Source organism: Chrysemys picta, chromosome 2 (genome assembly GCF_011386835.1).
Source record: "Chrysemys picta bellii isolate R12L10 chromosome 2, ASM1138683v2, whole genome shotgun sequence".
NCBI classification, from domain to species: Eukaryota; Metazoa; Chordata; order Testudines; family Emydidae; genus Chrysemys; species Chrysemys picta.
In genome coordinates, this window is record NC_088792.1 from 84,751,749 (window position 1) to 84,772,513 (window position 20,765).

Sequence of the window (20,765 nt, forward strand, 5' to 3'; positions counted from 1 at the left end):
ATGGGTCTTTTGCCAGCAGGCCAGTCTATTGTAGTAAAACTTCCCTTATGATGAGGGAAGGAAATCCCAGTTTGCTATAAAAGGGTTCACTGAATGTATCCCCTGTCTTCGTGCATGTGGAATATATAGTATGTGTATATAGCCTGATAACATAAGGGAGAATCCTGCAAACCATACCATGTAATAGATTTTTTTCAATCTTTAATGCCTCTGATCCTCACACTGGTCTGGGAAGCGGCTCTGAAAGGAAACGCTAGCAGCTGGAGAAGAAAGCATTCCATTAAAATCAATTGACTTCATTCTCTGAGCAAAGCTATATAGATTTATTTTATAGTCGTGTGAACAGCGGAGAGTTTGGCAGTAGTATGCTCAGAAGTATGCACTGTCTTCCTGTTTGGCCCTCCCTATCAATTCTGAAAGACACCCAGCTCTTGTTGTTTATAAACAAAGCAGTGACTTGAAATATTTTTCCAATGGGCTTTAGAAGAACATGTTACATCTGAGGCCTTTGCATGACAGTGCAAGGAATAAGTAACCTCAACTAAATGGGTTATCATCAAGCACAGCAGACTTAAAGAACCAATGATACATTTGAGCAAACTTTAAGGAAAAACAACTTTATCAAAGCCTCATTAAACTGTCATGGTCCAGGCCTGCCATTATTTTTCCATCATTGCGTCTTTAAAACAAATGTTTCTATTGAAATGTAATCCTCTTCCTAGCAAACAAATACCGAGACCAGATTTTTCAGCTGATGTCAATCATTATAGCTCCACTGTAGCCAGGGGAGCAAACAAAGCTACACTGATTGACACCAGCTGAAACTCTGGCTCTGAGTGGAGAGGCCATTAAGGCAAAGCAACAGATATGAGAGCATTTCAGTTATGCAATCAGATGACAAGAGTCAGCTAGGGTAACACAGTCCATTGCTAAAATAGATCACATGATCCTTAAAGTGGCTAAATCTGATTTTCTTAGGATTCAATGATCTTTTATACATCTACAGTTCCCAAAGAGCCCAGCCAATGGCCATATAAACAAACTATATTTTAATGAATGAGTTAGTAAATAATCAGCACTTTCTCCAAAATAAAGCTTCCCAGTGGGATTTTTCAGAAGCACCTGGACTAACCACTCCCATTGAAATCAATTTACTTTAGGCCAACTCTGAGTTCTTCTGAAAATCCCACCCTTATCCTTTATAGATCAGTCTACTTCTTTCTAATTTGCACGAGGATGTCCTATTATCAGAGGGCTCAACCCTGCCAATGTCACAGTAGTACTTTACTCTGCAAGTAGACTCAATTTTAAAAGTCAAAGTCAGGCAAAAAGAACTGGCCCTACTGTTTGGAACAACATGTTCATCGGCATGAAACTGATTCTGATCTCGATTACAGTGGATTCTGATTTCACTGAATGAAAGCTCAGTCCGTCTCTCCTGACTCCAAACTCCCAGAGTAAGGGGTGCAGGATTGGGCCATGAATTGGAAGGAGGAAAAGATTCGATTAGTTCATGGATAGCTTGATAGAATCAGCAATAATGGAAAGGGAATTGCAGGAAAAGTATCTACAGCAACAATTTAATGAGGCTTATGTAACCTACTTTATGGTTTGCAAAGTTGGAGTGTTGCACTGGTTCTTTATTAAATGACATAAGCCATCCTAATATGTTTCTGATGTAAAAAAATATATCTATAAATCATGCCTTAGTAAGAACAATGCAGCTGCTATGGAGTTGGAAATAGCTTTTAGCCAATTAAAATGCAGCATAGATCTAACATGCTCTAATGCATTACCAGGCCACGATGACTTTATTTGCAAATAGTTTATCTATTTGTGTATATATATAATGTATATATTTGCAAATAGATAAACTATTTATATATATTCCTGATGCCAAACAGAATAACCTGGCCTACACGTCAGCAGTAGGAGCCCTGCTGTTACACAATCATGAACTGACACACGTACGGCAATTTATCCTTGCATCTCTTGTCAAACCACTTGCCAATGGCAACCCCTGACAAGGCTGCACAGTTCTCCAGTTTGCCGCCATCTGGCTGGGTGGTGATCTCAGTCTCCCAGTTCCGGTAGCGGATGCTGCTGCCTGTCATGTCCACCCATTTGCCCTCAGCTGCCAGGTCATTGATGCCGAGCCAGACATCTGCTTCTGACCCAATGCTCTTCCTCATGTACTCATATAGCGCGTCGTTTTCATCCCCGTTCTGGGGGGTGCTGAGGGTGCCGCCTTGGGAGATGCAGTCTTCACTGGCCTCGTGATATGTCTTGGTGTCGGAAAACGCAAGGAAGCACTTGAGGTGAATTTTAGTGCCCTTCAAACACACTAAGAAATGACAAAAAGACAAAGTACAAACAGAAAAAGAACATGTTGTAAAGACAGTGCCTGAGAGGGGTCATCAATAGCAAATGTTACAGTCAAATTCAAAATTTCATTCTGAAACCCTGTATAGGAATTGGGTAGTAGTGTATCACTGACAGCCCCTGGTGGTCAGCGGGTGGGGTTGAACCTGGGACCTCTGGAGCTAAATGCATGCGTCTCTACTGCATGAGCTAAAAACCACATGGCTCTTAGCTAAGGCTGTAGCAGACTCATTAATCTCTAGATCAGGAGTTCTCAAACTGCGGGTCAGGATCCCTCAGGGGGTTGTGAAGTTATTACATGGGGGGTCATGAGCTGCCAACCTCTACCCTAAACTCCACTTCACCTCCAGCATTTATAATGGTGTTAAATATATAAAAAAGTGTTCTTAATTTATAAGGGGGGGGGTCACACTCAGAGGCTTGCTATGTGAAAGGGGTCACCAGTACAAAAGTTTGAGAACCACTGCTTTAGATGGCCTAGGTACCATCAGAGGGTGCTACACCAAGTAGGCGTGGGTTACAGTAGCTCTTTAAATAATTTGGAAGCCCTGTAATGGGCCACTCTGTCTTACACACACTGCTGCTCTGACAGGGTATAGATGTCGCGAGGCCTTGTATGGTTGTATATAATTAGTAAACATGGTTATGTGGAACCCGCTGTGTCCATGTGCCTTCCAAATTCGCATAGAAAGCAAGAACTCAAATCCCCATTTCCCTTTGTTTTAAGTTGCTCCTAAACTTTCCCAAACAAATTCCTCATGGGCTGAACTTTTTCATGCTTGCTCTTGACCCAACATTGCAGAGTTCTGGAAAACTTGTGCATATTTGATGCAGCTGTTTGAGTTATGCAAGCATGAAAGAGACTCCCTTTTTCACAGATTTTGATCAGAAATGTTGCACATGCATAACTTAAGCTCTTCAGAAAAATTTCCTCCTTGCCCCATTGCTAAGAACTTTTAAGCTTTCTACTCTCTCACAATGATATAGTTGTTAGTAGAAATTACACATTTTTAAAGTTTTAAGCACTGAAAGCCTCTGGGCACCTTATAAAAAAAACCCTAATAGAAGCCATATATGAATATTCAAACTGTATTTTAAAGTCCCATTGAACCTGGACTTGTGTCTGAAACCTAAATCTAACCCATATTCTTTTTCAAAGAAGATAATTAGATATGGGACAAAACTATCCTCTTTAAGCCACACTGTGGGTCTCAAGTCTATTGCATGTTCTGCCAAAGCACCTTCCACTGATGTCGGTGGCAGTTCTTCTATTAGTATGGAATACTTAGATTGTAAACGCTTTGGAACAGGGACCATCTTTTGCTATGTGTCTGTACATGGCCTAGCACACCAGGACTCTGATCCCTGATTTGGGTCTCTAGGCAATAATGTATTACAAACAATAATAATAGAATATGCTATAGTGACCTGATTGCAATGTGGGTCAGACAAAAGGGTGATGGCTGGCTGCACAGCAAAGAGAAAACTGTGGGAAATATTAAAGTACAGGTGTGACTGGTTCAGTCACAGAGACCCCCTTGGAACTGTCACCTGATGTGATGAAACTACCTGTGAGCCTGTTTTCTTTGCCAACTTGAGACTCCAGGGCCCTGTCTTGTTGAGCCAGACACGTTAGCCTGCTGCAACACAGACCCAGGGTCTGAAACACACACCCAAAGCTGCAAACTTAACTGAAAACAACTCAGCAAGTACTCCTGTCTCCAGCACCCAGACACCCAGCTCCCAATGGGATCCAAACCCCAAATAAATCTGTTTACAGGGTAAACTCATAAATTGTCCGCCCTCTATAACACTGATAGATATGCACAGCTGTTTGCTCCCCCAGGTATTAATCACTTACTCTGGGTTAATTAATAAACAAAAGTGATTTAATAAGTATAAAAAGTAGGATTTAAGTGGTTTTAAGTAATAACAGACAGAACGAAGTAAGTTACCAAGCAAAATAAAACAAAACACACAAGTTTAAGCCTAATACATTAAGACACTGAATACAGGTAAATCTCAGCCTCAGAGATGTTCCAATAAGCTTCTTTCACAGACTAGACTTCTTCCTAGTCTGGGCCCAATCCTTTCCCCTGGTACAGTACTTGTTAGTTTCAACTCAGGTGGTAACTAGGGGATTTCTCATGACTGACAGCCCCCTTTGTTTTGTTCCACCCCCTTTTATAGCTTTGGCACAAGGCAGGAATCTTTTGTCTCTCTCGATTCCCCACCCCTCCTTCTAAATGGAAAAGCTCCAGGTTTAAGATGGATTCCAGTTCAGGTGACATGATCACATGTCACAGTAAGACCTCCTTCTTCATTACCTAGTAGCTGAAAGACACATACATAGGAAGGCTTGCAGGTAAACAAATCCATTCACAGTTCATTGATTCTTAATGGCTTCCACTTAACATGTTTACATCAGTAATACAAGTTTATATCTTATTCTCCTAACTCCAGACATAGAAATAATACATGCAGACAAATAGGATGAACACACTCAGTAGATCATAAGCTTTATAATGATACCTTAGAAGAGACCTTTTGCATGAAGCATATTCTAGTTACATCATATTCATACTTATAAACATATTTCCATAAACATATGGAGTAAAACATCACAACCGGATCCCCTATACTCTATCCCTCTGACCGATGAAGGAAAAATGACCATCTGATTTAGCTTTCTGTGTTGTTGTAGCCGTGTTGGTCCCTGGATATTAGAGAGATAAGATGGGGGAGGTAATATCTTTTATTGGACCAACTTCTGTCGGTGAGAGACACAAGCTTTCGAGCTACACAGATCTGAAGAAGAGCTCTATGAAGTTCAAAAGCTTGTCTCTCTCACCAACAGAAGTTGATCCAATAAACCATATTACCTCACCCATCTTGTCCATCTGATTTAGTGCCACTGTAAAATTCTCAATATTTCTAATGAGAAGTTCCAGCATATAAAGAATTATTGAGCCATATATTGTACAATTAATGCAATTAAAAGTCTGAGCAGCTGCATCTGTCTGGAAATGTTGTGAAAATACCACACATAGCATTAATCTAATTATGAATGCATCATTAATGATGGAATTCTAGCCCAAATACACCAGGACCTCTCTTAACACCCTTGTCACCATGTACAGAGAGATTGTAACCACATTTTAATTAGCACCAATCTCAAAGCAATAACTGTGTATTCATCAATGAGCTCTTTACCTGTCTGAAGTGCTTGCTTTTCTTTCAGTAAAGCCACCTCCTGGGAGATGTTGTCAATCAAAACCTTAAGATCTTCAATCATTTTGAGGCTCACACCATCTGTGGAACAAATCAAGAGATGAACACAGACATCTCATGTACATCTAATGAATGCAATTGAGGTTATTAGTGTAACCAGAGCTCCTTCTCTCTCCTCCTTCAAAAGACTCCTTAAAAGACACTGGTTCCGCAATGCATTCTATTGCAGGATGACCACTCGCCACTGCATTTGTATTATAGTGGCCTATACACTACCACCTTGTGCTTGTACAGCATTTGCCCGCTGGGGCATGGAATGTGTTACTACTCTGGGACAGTAAAGGGGCAGTGTGTGGAACTATGGATCCAATCCAAAGCCCACTGAAGTCAATAAGAGTCCTTCCATTGATTTCAATGAGCTTTGGATGAATTTCCTGGTTCAATAATACAAACAGAAGGGAATTGTCGAAGAAATCCTTAACAGAGTTCTTCTGGCTCTGTCCATACACTTTAAAGAATTTAAAGGATTAATATGTTCTCAGAAGCTTCTGAGCAAGTGTTCTCAGCGTGACAGCATGTTCTAATGGTGAAATGCTTCTCAAGTATGTCTCTGTTAGCAAAGCATATCAAGCTTCGGTATCCTTGGTGGAGTTGCTTAGAACTGCCTGGATGAGTTCCTCCTGCTTAGAAAACACTGGTTCCTGTGTGTGTGGTTGAGTTGAATCTATTACTAAAACGCATGTATTCTGTTATGTGTTTCACTCTTCAGACTCTTAAAGACTGTTTACTCCATACACTACAATTCTAATAGGGGAATAGCAAGATCATACGGAAGTTTGAGTGAGAAACAATGGTTACACATGTAGTTAAAGAAACTGTAGAATCCACAAAGTTTGCCGATGAGTGAGAATGAACAAAACTTTCCGGTAGTGAATTCCACACAGCAAAGATTCTTAGGGGAAGAATGGATTTTGGAAACAGTGATTGTGTTCAGTAGGGTCCCTGAAATAGTCTTATCTATGCTCAAGGAACCATTTTTCTCCCATTGTTGATGGAGTACTGGACGCTCACCAGAGGCCGTCAGCACTGTTCTCTTGGCTTCCATTCTAGGTGGACAGTACAGAAGAATATGAAGCACTAAGTCCCACTGCACCCCGCTTCTGGAGTCGAGTGCAATTTCCCTGCAGCACTCCTAGCCTCTGCTGGCTTGGAAGCTCAGGACACAAACATGGGAGATTTGGCATGCTCACAGGGCTGGCCCAGTTTATTCTTTTTATTATTGCCTGATGTTTTCCGTTTAAAATATGCATGGTCAGCACAAGATCAAACAACATCGCATTGCAACCAATGGCAACTCAAGCAAAACATATTCAGATGGCGTAAATCAACATAGTTGTATTGAAATTAGCGGCGCCATGATGATTGACACCAGCTGAGGCTCTAGCCCAGAATTTCTATTTTGGAGAACGTATCTCTTGCAATCTTTACAGACAGACTAGCCTGAGGGTTTTTAAACTTGTTTCTCCTGTTACTCCATATTCAACCACTTTTCTATTGAAAATCACCTCAGAGAAAACTTTGAACCGGTTCCCAAAGTTTTCCTAGGATCCCTGGGCAAGGTTAGATCCTCTCTCTCTCTTTCTCCTTCCCCACGACCACCCCTCGGCCAACTAGTTTAGTTTATCTCATGATCCCTATCTACATACTTCCTGAGCCCCTCCAAACTCCTGAACCCTCCCTCCCGCTCCAAATCTTGTGCTCTTGCTTTTTTCCCATAGGGACAATGACTTAGTTCATTTTCTTGAAGTGGGGTGTGAAGAACTTTTTGAGAGAGAGGCAAGTCAGAGAGATGAGTTTTGCATTTAGTCCTGAAGAGACTGAGGTCTGTAATGGCAATTGTCTCTTGCGAGCCTGGTCTGTAGCTTTGGTCCAGCTCCTGGGAGAGTCTCCCTTGTCTCCCATGATCATGCGCCGCCCCACACCCCGTTGGATGACACTTCCGTTGCTCCAGTGGAGCGCAGTTCTCATGATAAGCCAGGGTCATGCTGGGAGAGAGGTCTCACTGGTAGCTAGGGCTAGTCCCATAGAGCGCTTTGAATGTCATGCCAAAGACCATGAACTGGACTCCGTATTCAGTAGGAAGCCTGGGTCATTGTGTCTTCACTGCTGTTTTTAGACTGTGAGCTAGATTAAAGCTAGCTGGAGTATGCCACCCCAAGCTGCAAATCTCACCTTCAGCTGCCATGTGGACATACCCAGAGAAGGGGAATTTTCTAGTAGTGTTGGCTCTGTAGGAGCTGGCCTGACAGAGAGGTTGGAGGGAGCAAGAAGCTACGGGGTCTCCACAGGGATGTCTCCTGTCTTCAGTGGCCCCCTAGCGATCCATGAGTTTCATGGATTTTAAGACCAGAAGGGTCTGTGACGAATAGCTGGTCTGATCTCTGTTCCAGATGGATACTGACCCTCACTGTTAACAATGGGAAGTCTGTTTTTGGGGACCAGATCATTTGGTCCATCTATGGGGATTACATACCTCACTCTCACCAAAGAAGTGATCCAGTGGAGACTCCATGAGGTTTCCCTCCTGATTTTCTGTACCCTATGTGGGGTTTTCTGGGGGTGGGGGTGATCTAGCCTTTAGGAGTGATAAGATTATAAAACAATATTTAGTTCTTCTTTGGTACTCTCCTACCACTCTATTGAAGCCATTTCCCATGTAATTAAATGTGCCATTATCATTAATGTCACCAATCTATGGCTTAGTTAGAGTAATTGCAACTGCTGTAACCAGCTATAATTGGTACTCTGGTTACTCTCATTAAGAAATAATTGAGCTTTTATCCCTTTGATGTTGCAGCAAACAGGACAATAAGGGGGTGGTATTCACTGTATCTACACAGCTGCTCCCAAGAAACTATTTCTATACCTATCCTGCCATAAATGTGGTGTTGTTTTTATGTGTAACCTGATGTGGTAAAAGCAAATGTGACAATCTACGCATGCAGACCATAGGCCAGGTCTATCCCGGAAATGCCGGCTATGGTGAATTGATTAAGTAAGCAGAGTTACTACCTGAGATCAGTTGGAAAGCAACATTGAAAGCCCTATAAAAGACGAGCAGTGAAGATTATCATGTGTCATGAATAGGAAACAAAAGCATCAAGAGGAGTGTATTGAGCTGCTTTAATCATTGCTCAATTAACTTTAATGGGTTCCATTAACGCTGAAGCATTAGTTATTATTTTGGTACCTTGGAGGAAAACACATCGTGGGAAACTTCCCATTAATACAGCTGCTTCTGTAAGGGAGCCTCTCTAGCAATGTAAGGGCTAGTAGCCTTAACCCAACTTACGACCACGAAAAGAGGAAGGATGGTTTTATGGCTAAAGAACAGGAGTTCTGGCGTCTAATCCTGGCTCTGCCACAAACACTGTGTGTGGTTCTTGGGGAAGTTACTTGTCTTAACCCCTCTATGCCTCACTTCCTCCATCTGCACAGGGTGACAGCAATTCTCCCTCAGAGGGTGTTGTGAGGCTTAGGGCTCGTCTGCACAGGGCATAATTCCCGAATCAAGCCCTGTGTGGGGACTTAAGCTGAAATAAAAGTGCTTTGTTCTAGATTAGTTTAAGATTGTGTAGTTAAGGTACTGCAAAGGGATTTAGGACACTTGAACGTAGATTAAGCTAAACAGCAGCACGGCACTCTTATTGTCGAGTTTTTCAGGAACAGCTGGACTTTAAATTCACACCCTACCTTAATCCAAATGAATTTTCAAGTGCAGACACGCCCTAAATTCATGAATGTTTCTAAAGAGTTTTGAGGATCTAGAATGGAAGATGCCATGGAAGTATAATTTTTTTATCACATCAAAAAAAAAAATTGTTAAAGAACATTGAGGTGGCAAAGTCAAGCACTCAAATGTTAGGCAACAACAGAATTAAGGTTTCCTGTGCAAGCTTAACATGGCTCCCTTGTGCATATGCATTGTGATACGCTTTTTAATTACACGATCATGTACTGGTTTCCCACAGTGCCCCTGCCTCAATCAGTGAATGGGGAGTTATTCAACATTTCTCCTCCTCATCCAGTGTATGGCCTCAAGACTTAGTTATTTTATACCAGTGAAGCCCTGCTCTGAATACAAGATGAACAAGAGTACTTGTGGCACCTTAGAGACTAACAAATTTATTAGAGCATAAGCTTTCGTGGACTACAGCCCACTTCTTCGGATGCATATAGAATGGAACATATATTGAGGAGATATATATACACACATACAGAGAGCATGAACAGGTGGGAGTTGTCTTACCAACACTGAGAGGCCAATTAATTAAGAGAAAAAAAACTTTTGAAGTGATAATCAAGCTAGCCCAGTACAGACAGTTTGATAAGAAGTGTGAGAATACTTACAAGGGGAGATAGATTCAATGTTAGGTGCCACAAGTACTCCTGTTCTTCTTTTTGCGGATACAGACTAACACAGCTGCTACTCTGAATACAAGATGATTCTTTTCTTCTTGGGCATTTCTATAGTGCTCTCCCCATAATATCTGAGAACTTCATAAACATTAATGAGTTTCTCTCCCCTGTGAGGAGCAGTGGTGTTGTTGTCCTCATTTTACAGATGGGGACGAAAAGCACAGAGAGATTAAGGCCAAAATTGTCAAAAGTCTCCATTCATTTTGGGTGCTCCATTTAAGACATCTAAGGTCTGATTGTTTCTCTCTTTTTTTTAGAGAATTTAGCAATTGTATAGTACTTTATATGTTCAAAGCACAATTCTCATTGACTTCAGCTGCAGTCATGAGCACTGAGCACCTCTGCAAATCTGGCACCAAGAAAATGAGGAACACAAAATTGGCGGCCAACTGTGAAAAGTTTGGTTTAAGTGACTTGCCCAGCATCACATAGGAACTCTGTGGCAGAGGCAGGGTTAGAATCCAATTCTCCAAAGCGCCATTCAACTTCTTTAACTACAGGGCCTTCCCTTCTCTCTCTGCAATCTTCTGCCTCGTTCACTACACACCTTCCGACTTCTGTAACAAATAAGGCCCAGACCACAGCCACATTCATTACACAACCCTGATTTATCCACAGAGCGCCATTATCCTTTGCGCTGAATGAGGTCTGGGTCAATAACGTCATTCATAAATGGAAGGGGAAAACTCCATCAAGGAAGAAAGACTGTGTAGCTAAGGTATTGCAGTGGGATGCAGGAGATATGGGTTAAATTCCCAGTTCTGGTACTGATCTCCTGTATGAACCTGAGAGAGCTTACTCTCTCTGTGCCTCAATTCCCCATTTGAAAATAGGGATAATAAGTCTTCTCTACCTCCCAGTGCTATTGCGAGGATTAATTCCTGTCTCAAGGATGGACAGAACCTATGGACATCATAGTAAAGCCTATACATTTTTTAAAAAGAGATCATAGTAAATCCAAATATCTGTGATAAGCCATTTCTGTGGAACCTGTGTATAATTGAGCAGTAAAGACAGCCTGTAATACACTCATCTTATCTGAACCCCATGAAGAAATCCATTAAGATTCAGATGGAGACTACTCCTGTTCAGTTGTTTGTCTTTAAATAATCTATCCTGATTTAGAGCATGGAAACATTCAGCTGAGACCAGTTAAATGGTTGAAAGAAAATCTTTCCTAAAGCCATTTTCTGCTATAATTCTTGTAGTGTGTATCTTGTGCATACATAGACTGTCAATGAGAAATACATGTTGTGGTGTTGTCTCAGTGAGTTATACACAGCTGATATTCTACCGTCCATGAATTTTTATGACCCTTGATGGCAGTACTTGCAGAGAGAGCAGAAAAGGCAGTGGAATTCTTTGCACATGGGATGTGTTCACATTATAGTTGAAAGATGCTTATAATAAACACCCAGCTGTTGTAGCAAGGTACTACATGACTCCCCTGACCACTGTGGATAGCAATATTTTCTGAGAACTTTTCTAGCCAGACTCGTCTATAACCCACTCCTCATTGAGCCACAGCACGGTCATATAATGTGGTTTGAACAGTTCTCACAGAAAATAATCTCCACACTGATCAGGGAAGCCATGCTAAAACCCTTAAACTGAGTTTTTGCCATTGAAATACAGCCGATGAAAAGTATCTTCTAAAGCTAGCAAATGTAAATTCTGGTGGCTAACATTCTCCTCGTGGGAACTGCTTACAGCTCAATTTGTGACTGACATGCCTCAACATGTTTGAAGATCTGCTTCACAGAAGTGCTTGCTAGCCACATCTCTTGAGCTGTGATTTTTTCAAAGCTGCCTAGAGGATTTGGACACCCAGTTCCCATTAATTTTATTGGAAATTAGGCATCCAAATCCCTAGAATCTATTTTAGTAGGTGCTTCTATTACCCCATCACTGTAGTGTCTGAGTGCCTCACGAACTTTAATGCCATTATCCTCACAACACCCTAGTGAGGGAGGGAAATACCATTATCTCCATTTCATAGATGGTGAATTCAGGCCCAGGGAAAGTAAGGCTTTGTCTACACCAGGGGTGGGCAAACTATGGCCCACGGGCCAGATCCGGCCCTGTCAGGGCTTTGGATACAGCCCACAGGATTGCCACTCCTGTGGCGCCATGGGTCCCGCGCCACTCCCAGAAGCGGCCGGCACCATGTCCCTGCGGCCCCTGGGAGAGGGGGGCCAGAGGGCTCCACGCGCTGCCCTCGCCTGTGGGTACCTCCCTCGAAGCTCCCATTGGCCAGGAACGGGGAACTGTGGCCAATGGGAGCTTTGGGGGAGGTACCCACAGGCGAGGGCAGCACGCGGAGCCCTCTGCCCCCCTCCTCCCCCAAGAGCCACAGGGACATGGTGCTGGCTGCTTCCTGCAGTGGCGCAGGGCCAGGTCCAGGGCAGGCAAACAGGGAGCCTGCCCTGGCCCCGGTGCACACTGCTGTCACCCTGGAGCCACTCCAGGTAAGTGGCGGCGGGCCGGAGCCCGCACCCTGAACCCTCCTGCACCCTGCATCCTAACCCCCTGCCCTGAGCCCCCTGCCACACCCCAACCTCCTGCCCTAAGCCCCCTGCCTGCACCCCAAACCCCTGCTGCACCCCAACCCCCTGCCCTGAGTCCCCTGCTACACCTCACAACCCTTCTGCACCCCAACCTCCTGCCCTGAGCCCCCTCCCGCACTGCAGGGCCGCCCAGAGGGGGAGGCAAGTGGGCCAATTTGCCCCAGGCCCCGCAGGGACCCCCATGAGAGTTTTTCGGGGCCCCTGGATCGGGGTCCTTCACTCGCTCCGGGGGCCCCGGAAAACTCTCGTGGGGCCCGGGCCGCCGGAGCTTCTTCCGCTTTGGGTCTTTGGCAGCAATTTGGCGGCGGGAGGTCCTTCCACCCCAGGACCCGCCACCAAAGTGCCCTGAAGACCCGTGGTGGGGGGTTCTTCCGCCCCGGGACCTGCCGCCGAAGTGCCGGGTCTTCGGCGGCATTTCGGCAGCGGGGGCCCCCTGACACCTGAATCCTCTGGGCAGCCCTGCCACACTGTGCACCCCTCCTCTGCCCCAACCCCTTGCCCTCAGCCCCTTCCTGCACACCGCACCCGCACCCCAACCCCCTACCCCAGCCCTACATTCATGGCCCTGCATGCAATTTCCCCACCCTCGGGCCAAAAAGTTTGTCCACCCCAGGTCTACACTAAAAGCACTACAGCACTGATGCAGTGGTGCCACTGTAGCGCGTCTGGTGAAGACGCTCTATGCCAATGAGAGAGAGCTCTCCCGTTGGCATAATTTCTCCACCTCCCACGAGAGGCGGTAGCTATGTCAGAGGGAGAAGCTCTGTCCACACCGGTGTTTAGGTCATTGTAACTTACGTCACTCAGGGTGTGGATTATTCACACCCCTGAGCAACATAACTTATACCGAAGTAAGTGATAGTGTAGACAAGGGCTAAGGGTATGTCTCCACTGCAATGCGGGGTGTGGTTGAAGCTCAGGTAGGTATAGCCGCACAACCTTTAACCTAGCTACCACAGCTTGAAGGGGTTTCCGTCATATACAGGGTTCACAGTTTGGTTCAATGGCTCTCAGCACCCCCACTGTACAAATTGTTCCAGCACCCCCTGAGTATAGACAGGGCCGGCTCCAGGCACCAGCTTGGCAAGCAGGTGCTTGGGGCAGCCACTCCAGAGAGGGGCGGCAGGTCCAGCTATTCGGCGGCAATTCGGCGAACGGTCCCTCACTCCTGCTCGGAGCGAAGGACCTCCCGCCGAATTGCCGCCGCAGATCGCGGCTTTTTTTTTTTTTTGGCTGCTTGGGGTGGCAAAAACCCTGGAGCCGGTCCTGAGTATAGAGGTGATTGGTCATGAATTTACACCTCATTGTTTCAGTTTCGTAACTTTTTTTCTCCCCTTTCTTTATTGAAATCATTGAAAATGAAAAAAATCTTTGACCGAAAACTGCTAGAGGCCAAAAAAAAGTTTTGGAGTTTTTGGAGGAAAGCAGACATTTTCAATGAAAAATTTCATTCCATTGAAGAAAATTGTGATGGAAAATTTTTAACCAACCCTACTGAAGAGCCCAGTTGTCAGCAAACAGTTACAAAGAGAAAAATCCATTGCTATAACGAGTGAAGCAAAATTCCTTTGAGAAACACAAATGCACCTACTGGTACAAGTTGGGGGGACAGGAGGGGATGCAACACATACACATGCCCTGCACCAGTGGAGGTGAGAGAGTGTTTTGGACCCTTACTGCGATATTTTTTAAAAAATAAACATGATTAGGGACTTCACTGAAAAGCCAAGCACAAGGAAAAGCTCATTCAAATACAAACTTCTGAGGAAAAATAACCAAACTGGGAAGAGGCTACAGAAAATGACTGGCCAAGTAAATGGTTTGTTTAAACATCTTCTTCTTTCAGGTTTGCTCCAAGATGAAAATCCCATGTTTAAAACGAATTCAAATATCTGTAGCAACAGTCTGACACATCTGTGAAACTGTTTTCCCCAAAGTATTTCCCCACAAATTCTAAGGGCTGGAGTGAGCTCACAGTAGTCATCAGATACTCACCCGAGTTGTTCTTCAATTATTTGTATTGTGCAGAAACAGGGACTGGTGAGTAAACCCCAGTGCATTTATTTTTCTATACACTATCTGCTAATGATTACTCTTTACTAGATGTAGCTGAAGTACAACTTAATATACACTTGAGGCAAATGTTTTAAAATAGGATTTGGAGACCACTGCTGGTATTTGTTACTAAAGTTATATAATCATAGACATTCTGTACTTCCTCTGTTTCTTGGAGTAAATATTCTGTCTACTCTGCCTCTGAATTTACATCAACTCTTTTCCTTCTGTCATTTTATTTTCCTCTTAAAATGGAATGGGGGAGATTAAGGATCATTAAAATGAGATTTTTATGCAGGAAAAAATGGTAGAAACATAGAGATAATATATATAGTATGTTGCTATCTGAATTTTAGAACAAATGGTTCACTATGGGGACATCTTGTAGAATTTAATAGAAGACAATAACTTTGGGAAGATTTTTTTTTTAACTAAGCAATAGAATTTAAATTTCCTTGTTATAGAATTCTGCAGGATGGGTCAAAAATCTTGTAGGAAAAAAAAGCTGATGCTCTATTAAAGTCTATATGTTTTTAGAATGATTTTGATAAAATGCTGTTAAATACAGGCCCACCAAATGAACCTTCCCAGCTCCCTACCTTTCTTGGAGCTCGCTGGCTTTTGCTTGAATGTGGAAGCTTGCTGGACTGTAACCTGCACAAGGCAAAAGAGGCACAGAAGCAAGCAGGCGCCTCGAAACTCCATTCTGCTGCTGCTTCTGACCGAGTGGATTTGGAGTGGCGTTGATCTGCCCTGAGCCAGCCTTCTTAACACAGGCTTTAATCAAAAATGTCTGTCCAAGAAATCCTTCCAAACTCGCTCACAGCATTCCAGGGACAAGAGGGAGAAAGAATTCCACTGAGAGCTGGGACAAATGCAGTATCCTGGGCTTAGAGAAAGTTCAGAGAATTCCAGTGGACAAAGGAAAAAAGGGATGATTCTTTTATTTCTTAGGATGTTTTTTTTTAAGCACGTCAGATTGTGAGGCAAATTAACCCTGGTTAGTGATTTAAAAATATAGATGTTTATTGTGTCCTGAATGATTTCTTGTGGATTTCAGTAAAGCTCTAAGGGATCGATCCTGTGTTCCTTATACATCCCAAACTCCCATTGGAATCACTGGGAGTTCGGGATGCAAAATGAGTGTAAATTTGGCTCCTAAGACTATAGCTGGGACCCCCAGATTGTCCCCTCCCAGGAGGATACCCCACAGGGTTCCTTTCAGCAGGAAAACATCAGGAGGGTCTCATCATGGTATTTCCCCCAAATTGTTTGGCATGGGCTGCCCCTTGACTGCAACAAAGTGAGATTCCCTGATACTAGAAGCCAGGGTCATTCACACGGAAGCCCCATGTCTCCATGTTATCCATCTGCCCCCTTTCAGCTCTCTAACTCTCCACCATGGCTTTCTCTGCAGGCAGCAACCCTCAGTTGCCATGAGAAGTGGGAGTTAGAGGAGAAGAGTGGAGAACAAGTATTGTTCCATCTCCTCAGTGCCTAGGGAACCATCTCCCAAGTTAATATAGTTGGGCCAGCTTCTGAGGGGTGGGATTCCCCAGGGGATTGAGGTGAGGAACAATGTGTTTCCATCATCCTTTCCTCTCCCGATCCCACCCCCTCACATGTGTTGGCTCACTATGTCCAGGAAGAATGGGAGATAATGCCATGAAGGGGGGTGGTCCCTTTTCCCCTTCATTTGGGCCAGAGGAGCCTGCAGATGCACAAGGCCTGATCTGGCTCTAGAGCATTTAGTATAATTTTCAACATAGTTTTGTATTGGTAAATGATAAAATCATAGAAATGTAGCTCTGGAATGGACCTCAAGAGGTCATTTGTTCCAGTCCCCTGCACTGAGTCAGGACTCAGTATTATTCTAGACCATCCCTGACAGGTGTTTTTCTAACTGTTCTTAAAAACCGCCAATGGCACAGATTTCTTCAACCTCCCTAGGTAATTTGTTCCAGAGCTTAAGGACCCTGACAGGTAGGAAACTTTTCCTAATGTTTAATCTAAATCTTGCTTACAACACTCCTGCTAAGACATCCCAGAATGATGTTCACTTTGTTTGCAAACATGTGTTACATTGTTGACTCATATTTAGTTTGTGATCCATGAAAAACCCCAGATCCTTTTCTGCAGTGCTCCGTCCTAGGCAGTCATTTCCCATTTTGTATTTCCTTCCTAAGTGCAGTACTTTAAATTTGTCCTTATTGAATGTCATCCTATTTATTTCAGACAATTTCCCCAGTTTATCTAGATCATTTTTAATTGTAATCCTGTCCTCAAAGCACTTGCAACCCCTCCCAGCTTGGTGTCTTCTGAAAACTTTAAAAGTGTACTCTCTCTGCCATTATCCATAATCATTTGTGAAAATATTGAATAGAACCAGACCCAGGACAAATCCCTATGGGGCCCCACTCGATATGCCCTTCCAACTTGATTGTAAACAATTGATAACTACTCTCTGAGTATGGTTTTTCCAACCAGTTGAGTACCACCTTGTAGTAAGTTTGTCTAGACTATATTTCCCTAGTTTGGTTATGAAAAGCTCATGTAAGACAGTATTTAAAGCCTTACTAAAGTCAATGTATATTGCATCTACTGCTTCCCCCTATCCACAAGGCTTGTCAAAGGAGGACATTAGATTTCTTCAGCCAGTTTCTCAAGTATTCTAGGATGTATTTCATCAGGCCCTGCCAACTTGAAGAAAACTAACTTGTTTAAGTAATTCTTAACTTGTTATTTCCCTATTTTAGCTTCAGATCTTGTCCCATTTACACCGATGTTCACTATGTTAGTTGTCTGATCACTGCTAACTTTTTTTGGTAAAAATAGAAACAAAAAAGGCATTTAACACATTGTCTTTCCCTCTTCATTGAGTAATAGGCCTACGCTGCTTGGTCTTCCTCTTGCTTCTAGTGTATTTGTAAAATGTTTTCTTGTTGCCCATCAGTGAAATCCTTGCTGATCTTAAACGCAAAAAAGAAGCTTACAAGAAATGGAAGATTGGACAAATGACCAGGGAGGAGTATAAAAATATTGCTCAGGCATGCAGGAGTGAAATCAGGAAGGCCAAATCACACTTGGAGTTGCAGCTAGCAAGAGATGTTAAGAGTAACAAGAAGGGTTTCTTCAGGTATGTTAGCAACGAGAAGAAAATAAAGGGAAGTGTGGGCCCCATACTGAATGAGGGAGGCAACCTAGTGACAGAGGATGTGGAAAAAACTAATGTACTCAATGCTTTTTTTGCCTCTGTCTTCACAAACAAGGTCAGCTCCCAGACTGCTACACTGGCCAGCACAGTACTGGGAGGAGGTGACCAGCCCTCTGTGGAGAAAGAAGTGGTTCTGGACTATTTAGAAAAACTGGATGAGCACAAGTCTATGGGACCGGATGCACTGCATCTGAGGGTGCTAAAGGAGTTGGCGGATGTGATTGCAGAGCCATTGGTCATTATCTCTGAAAACTCATGGCGATCGAGGGAGGTCCCGGATGACTGGAAAAGGGCTAATGTAGTGCCCATCTTTAAAAAAGGGAAGAAGGAGGATCCAGGGAACTACAGGCCAGTCAGCCTCACCTCAATCCCTGGAAAAATCATGGAGCAGGTCCTCAAGGAATCAATTCTGAAGCACTTAGAGGAGAGGACAGTGATCAGGAACAGTCAGCATGGATTCACCAAGGGCAAGTTATGCCTGACTAACCTAATTGCCTTCTATGATGAGATAACTGGCTCTGTGGATGAGGGGAAAGCAGTGGATGTGTTATTCCTTGACTTTAGCAAAGCTTTTGATACCATCTCCCACAGTATTCTTGCCAGCAAGTTAAAGAAGTATGAGCTGGATGAATGGACTATAAGGTGGATAGAAAGGTGGCTAGATCATCGGGCTCAACGGGTAGTGATCAATGGCTCCGTGTCTAGTTGGCAGCCGGTTTCAAGCAGAGTGCCCCAAGGATTGGTCCTGGAGCCGGTTTTGTTCACTATCTTCATTAATGATCTGGAGGATGGCGTGGACTGCACTCTCAGCAAGTTTGCAGATGACACTAAACTGGGAGGAGTGGTAGATATGCTGGAGGGTAGGGATAGGATACAGAGGGACCTAGACAAATTAGAGGATTGGGCCAAAAGAAACCTGATGAGGTTCAACAAGGACAAGTGCAGAGTCCTGCACTTAGGATGGAAGAATCCCATTCACTGTTACAGACTAGGGACCGAATGGCTAGGAAGCAGTTCTGCAGAAAATGATCTAGAGGTTACAGTGGACGAGAAGCTGGATATGAGTCGACAGTGTGCCCTTGTTGCCAAGAAAGCTAACGGCATTTTGGGCTGTATAAGTAGTGGCGTTACCAGCAGATCGAGGGACGTGATCATTCCCCTCTATTCGACATTGGTGAGGCCTCATCTGGAGTACTGTGTCCAGTTTTGGGCCCCAAACTACAAGAAGGATGTGGAAAAATTGGAAAGAGTCCAGCGAAGGGCAACAAAAATGATTAGGGGGCTGGAGCACATGACTTTTGAAGAGAGGCTGAAGGAACTGGGATTGTTTAGTCTGCAGAAGAGAAGAATGAGGGGGGATTTGATAGCTGCTTTCAACTACCTGAAAGGGGGTTCCAAAGAGGATGGATCTAGACTGTTCTCAGTGGTACCAGATGACAGAACAAAGAGTAATGGTCTCAAGTTGCAGTGGGGGAGGTTTAGGTTGGATATTAGGAAAAACTTTTTCACTAGGAGAGTGGTGAAGCACTGGAATGGGTTAGCTAGGGAGGTGGTGGAATCTACCTTCCTTAGAGGTTTTTAAGGTCAGGCTTGACAAAGCCCTGGCTGGGATGATTTAGTTGGGAATTGGTCCTGCTTTGAGCAGGAGGTTGGACTAGATGACCTCCTGAGTTCCCTTCCAACCCTGATATTCTATGATCATGTCCCTAGCTAGTTTAATCTCATTTTGTGCCTTGGCCTTTCTAATTTTGTCCCTATATGCTTATCCCGCTATTGATCCTTTGTAATTTGATCTAGTTTCCACTTTTTGTATGACTCTCTTTTGAGTTTCGGGTCATTGAGGGTCTCTTGGTTAAGCCAGGAGATCTCTTGCCATACTTCCTAGCATCAAAGAAAGTGGAATGCCAAGCATTCTTTATGGCTCAGTGCTCTTTGCATTGTATAGCACTGTTATGCTGCTGCCTGACCGAAGAGAACCATTTTCTAGCTTGTACATTGGTAATGACTTTCCTCTGTTTGTTTCTTAAATAATTGCTAATCCAGGGCCCAACCTTACACCTACTGAAGTCAACTGGAGTTTTTGACAGTGACGTCAAAGGCAGCAGGATTAGGCCTATGCATTTCACGGACCAAAAAGACAGATCAGTGTTGTAAACTGCAGCCTCCTAGTGCCCTTCACTGGATCCTCACAATTGTCTAGCTTCTGTACTCCAGACCAGATATTGATCCCAAGCTACAGGTTGGCCCTTTTACTTTGCCCAGGCATTATAGCATTGGTACCTGTTTTTCAAGTGATAAAAGGGGGAAAAAGTCACACAAATACTTCTTCTGTGTAAGGAAAAACAACTTCCCTGGGTGATGAGGGCAGAAGGCTCATGGGATTGGCTATGGGATAGTGAGCCTTTTGTTTCTAGGTTTTAGTCCTAATCCAGCCCATATTGTTTAGTGTCGGAAAATCCAATGGCTGTTTGGTCTGTTTCCAGCTACAGTATAGGTCATACGCAGGTGATCTGTGGAGTAGCTGTCACTCTACAGCCAATTGTAGCCTAGGTCAGGCCTCCTAAGATGTCAGAAGGTTTTCTTGACCAATTAAAACTGAAACAAAAGTGCCTTTCAGCATTTGGTGTGGCTGCTTTGGGTCTTTTTGGGTCAGGTATTTCATTGTGAGCCCTTAACATTAAACAGGAGAGACGCACACACAGAGGACAGAACCTACCTGCAAAGTGGCTAGCAGACTGGAGCAATTGCAGCTGCAGAGAATGAGAAAATTAGCTGCTAATAAATATAAACCCTATGGGTATGTCTATACTATGAAATTAGGTCGATTTTATTGAAGT

At 43.7% G+C, this 20,765-nt stretch overlaps 1 protein-coding gene across 1 annotated transcript; it reads right to left on the reverse strand.

Annotated features, from left to right (window-relative positions):
* Positions 1-304: 304 nt before the first annotated feature.
* CLEC3B (C-type lectin domain family 3 member B) lies at positions 305-15,604 on the reverse strand. The gene is made up of 3 exons (XM_005278604.5): positions 15,314-15,604; positions 5,596-5,694; positions 305-2,344 (listed from the first exon to the last, which is right to left on the reverse strand). Exons 1-3 carry the CDS (start codon positions 15,417-15,419, stop codon positions 1,944-1,946), a joined length of 606 nt encoding a protein of 201 aa, XP_005278661.1. The 5' UTR covers positions 15,420-15,604; the 3' UTR covers positions 305-1,943.
* Between the last annotated feature and the right edge of the window lie 5,161 nt (positions 15,605-20,765).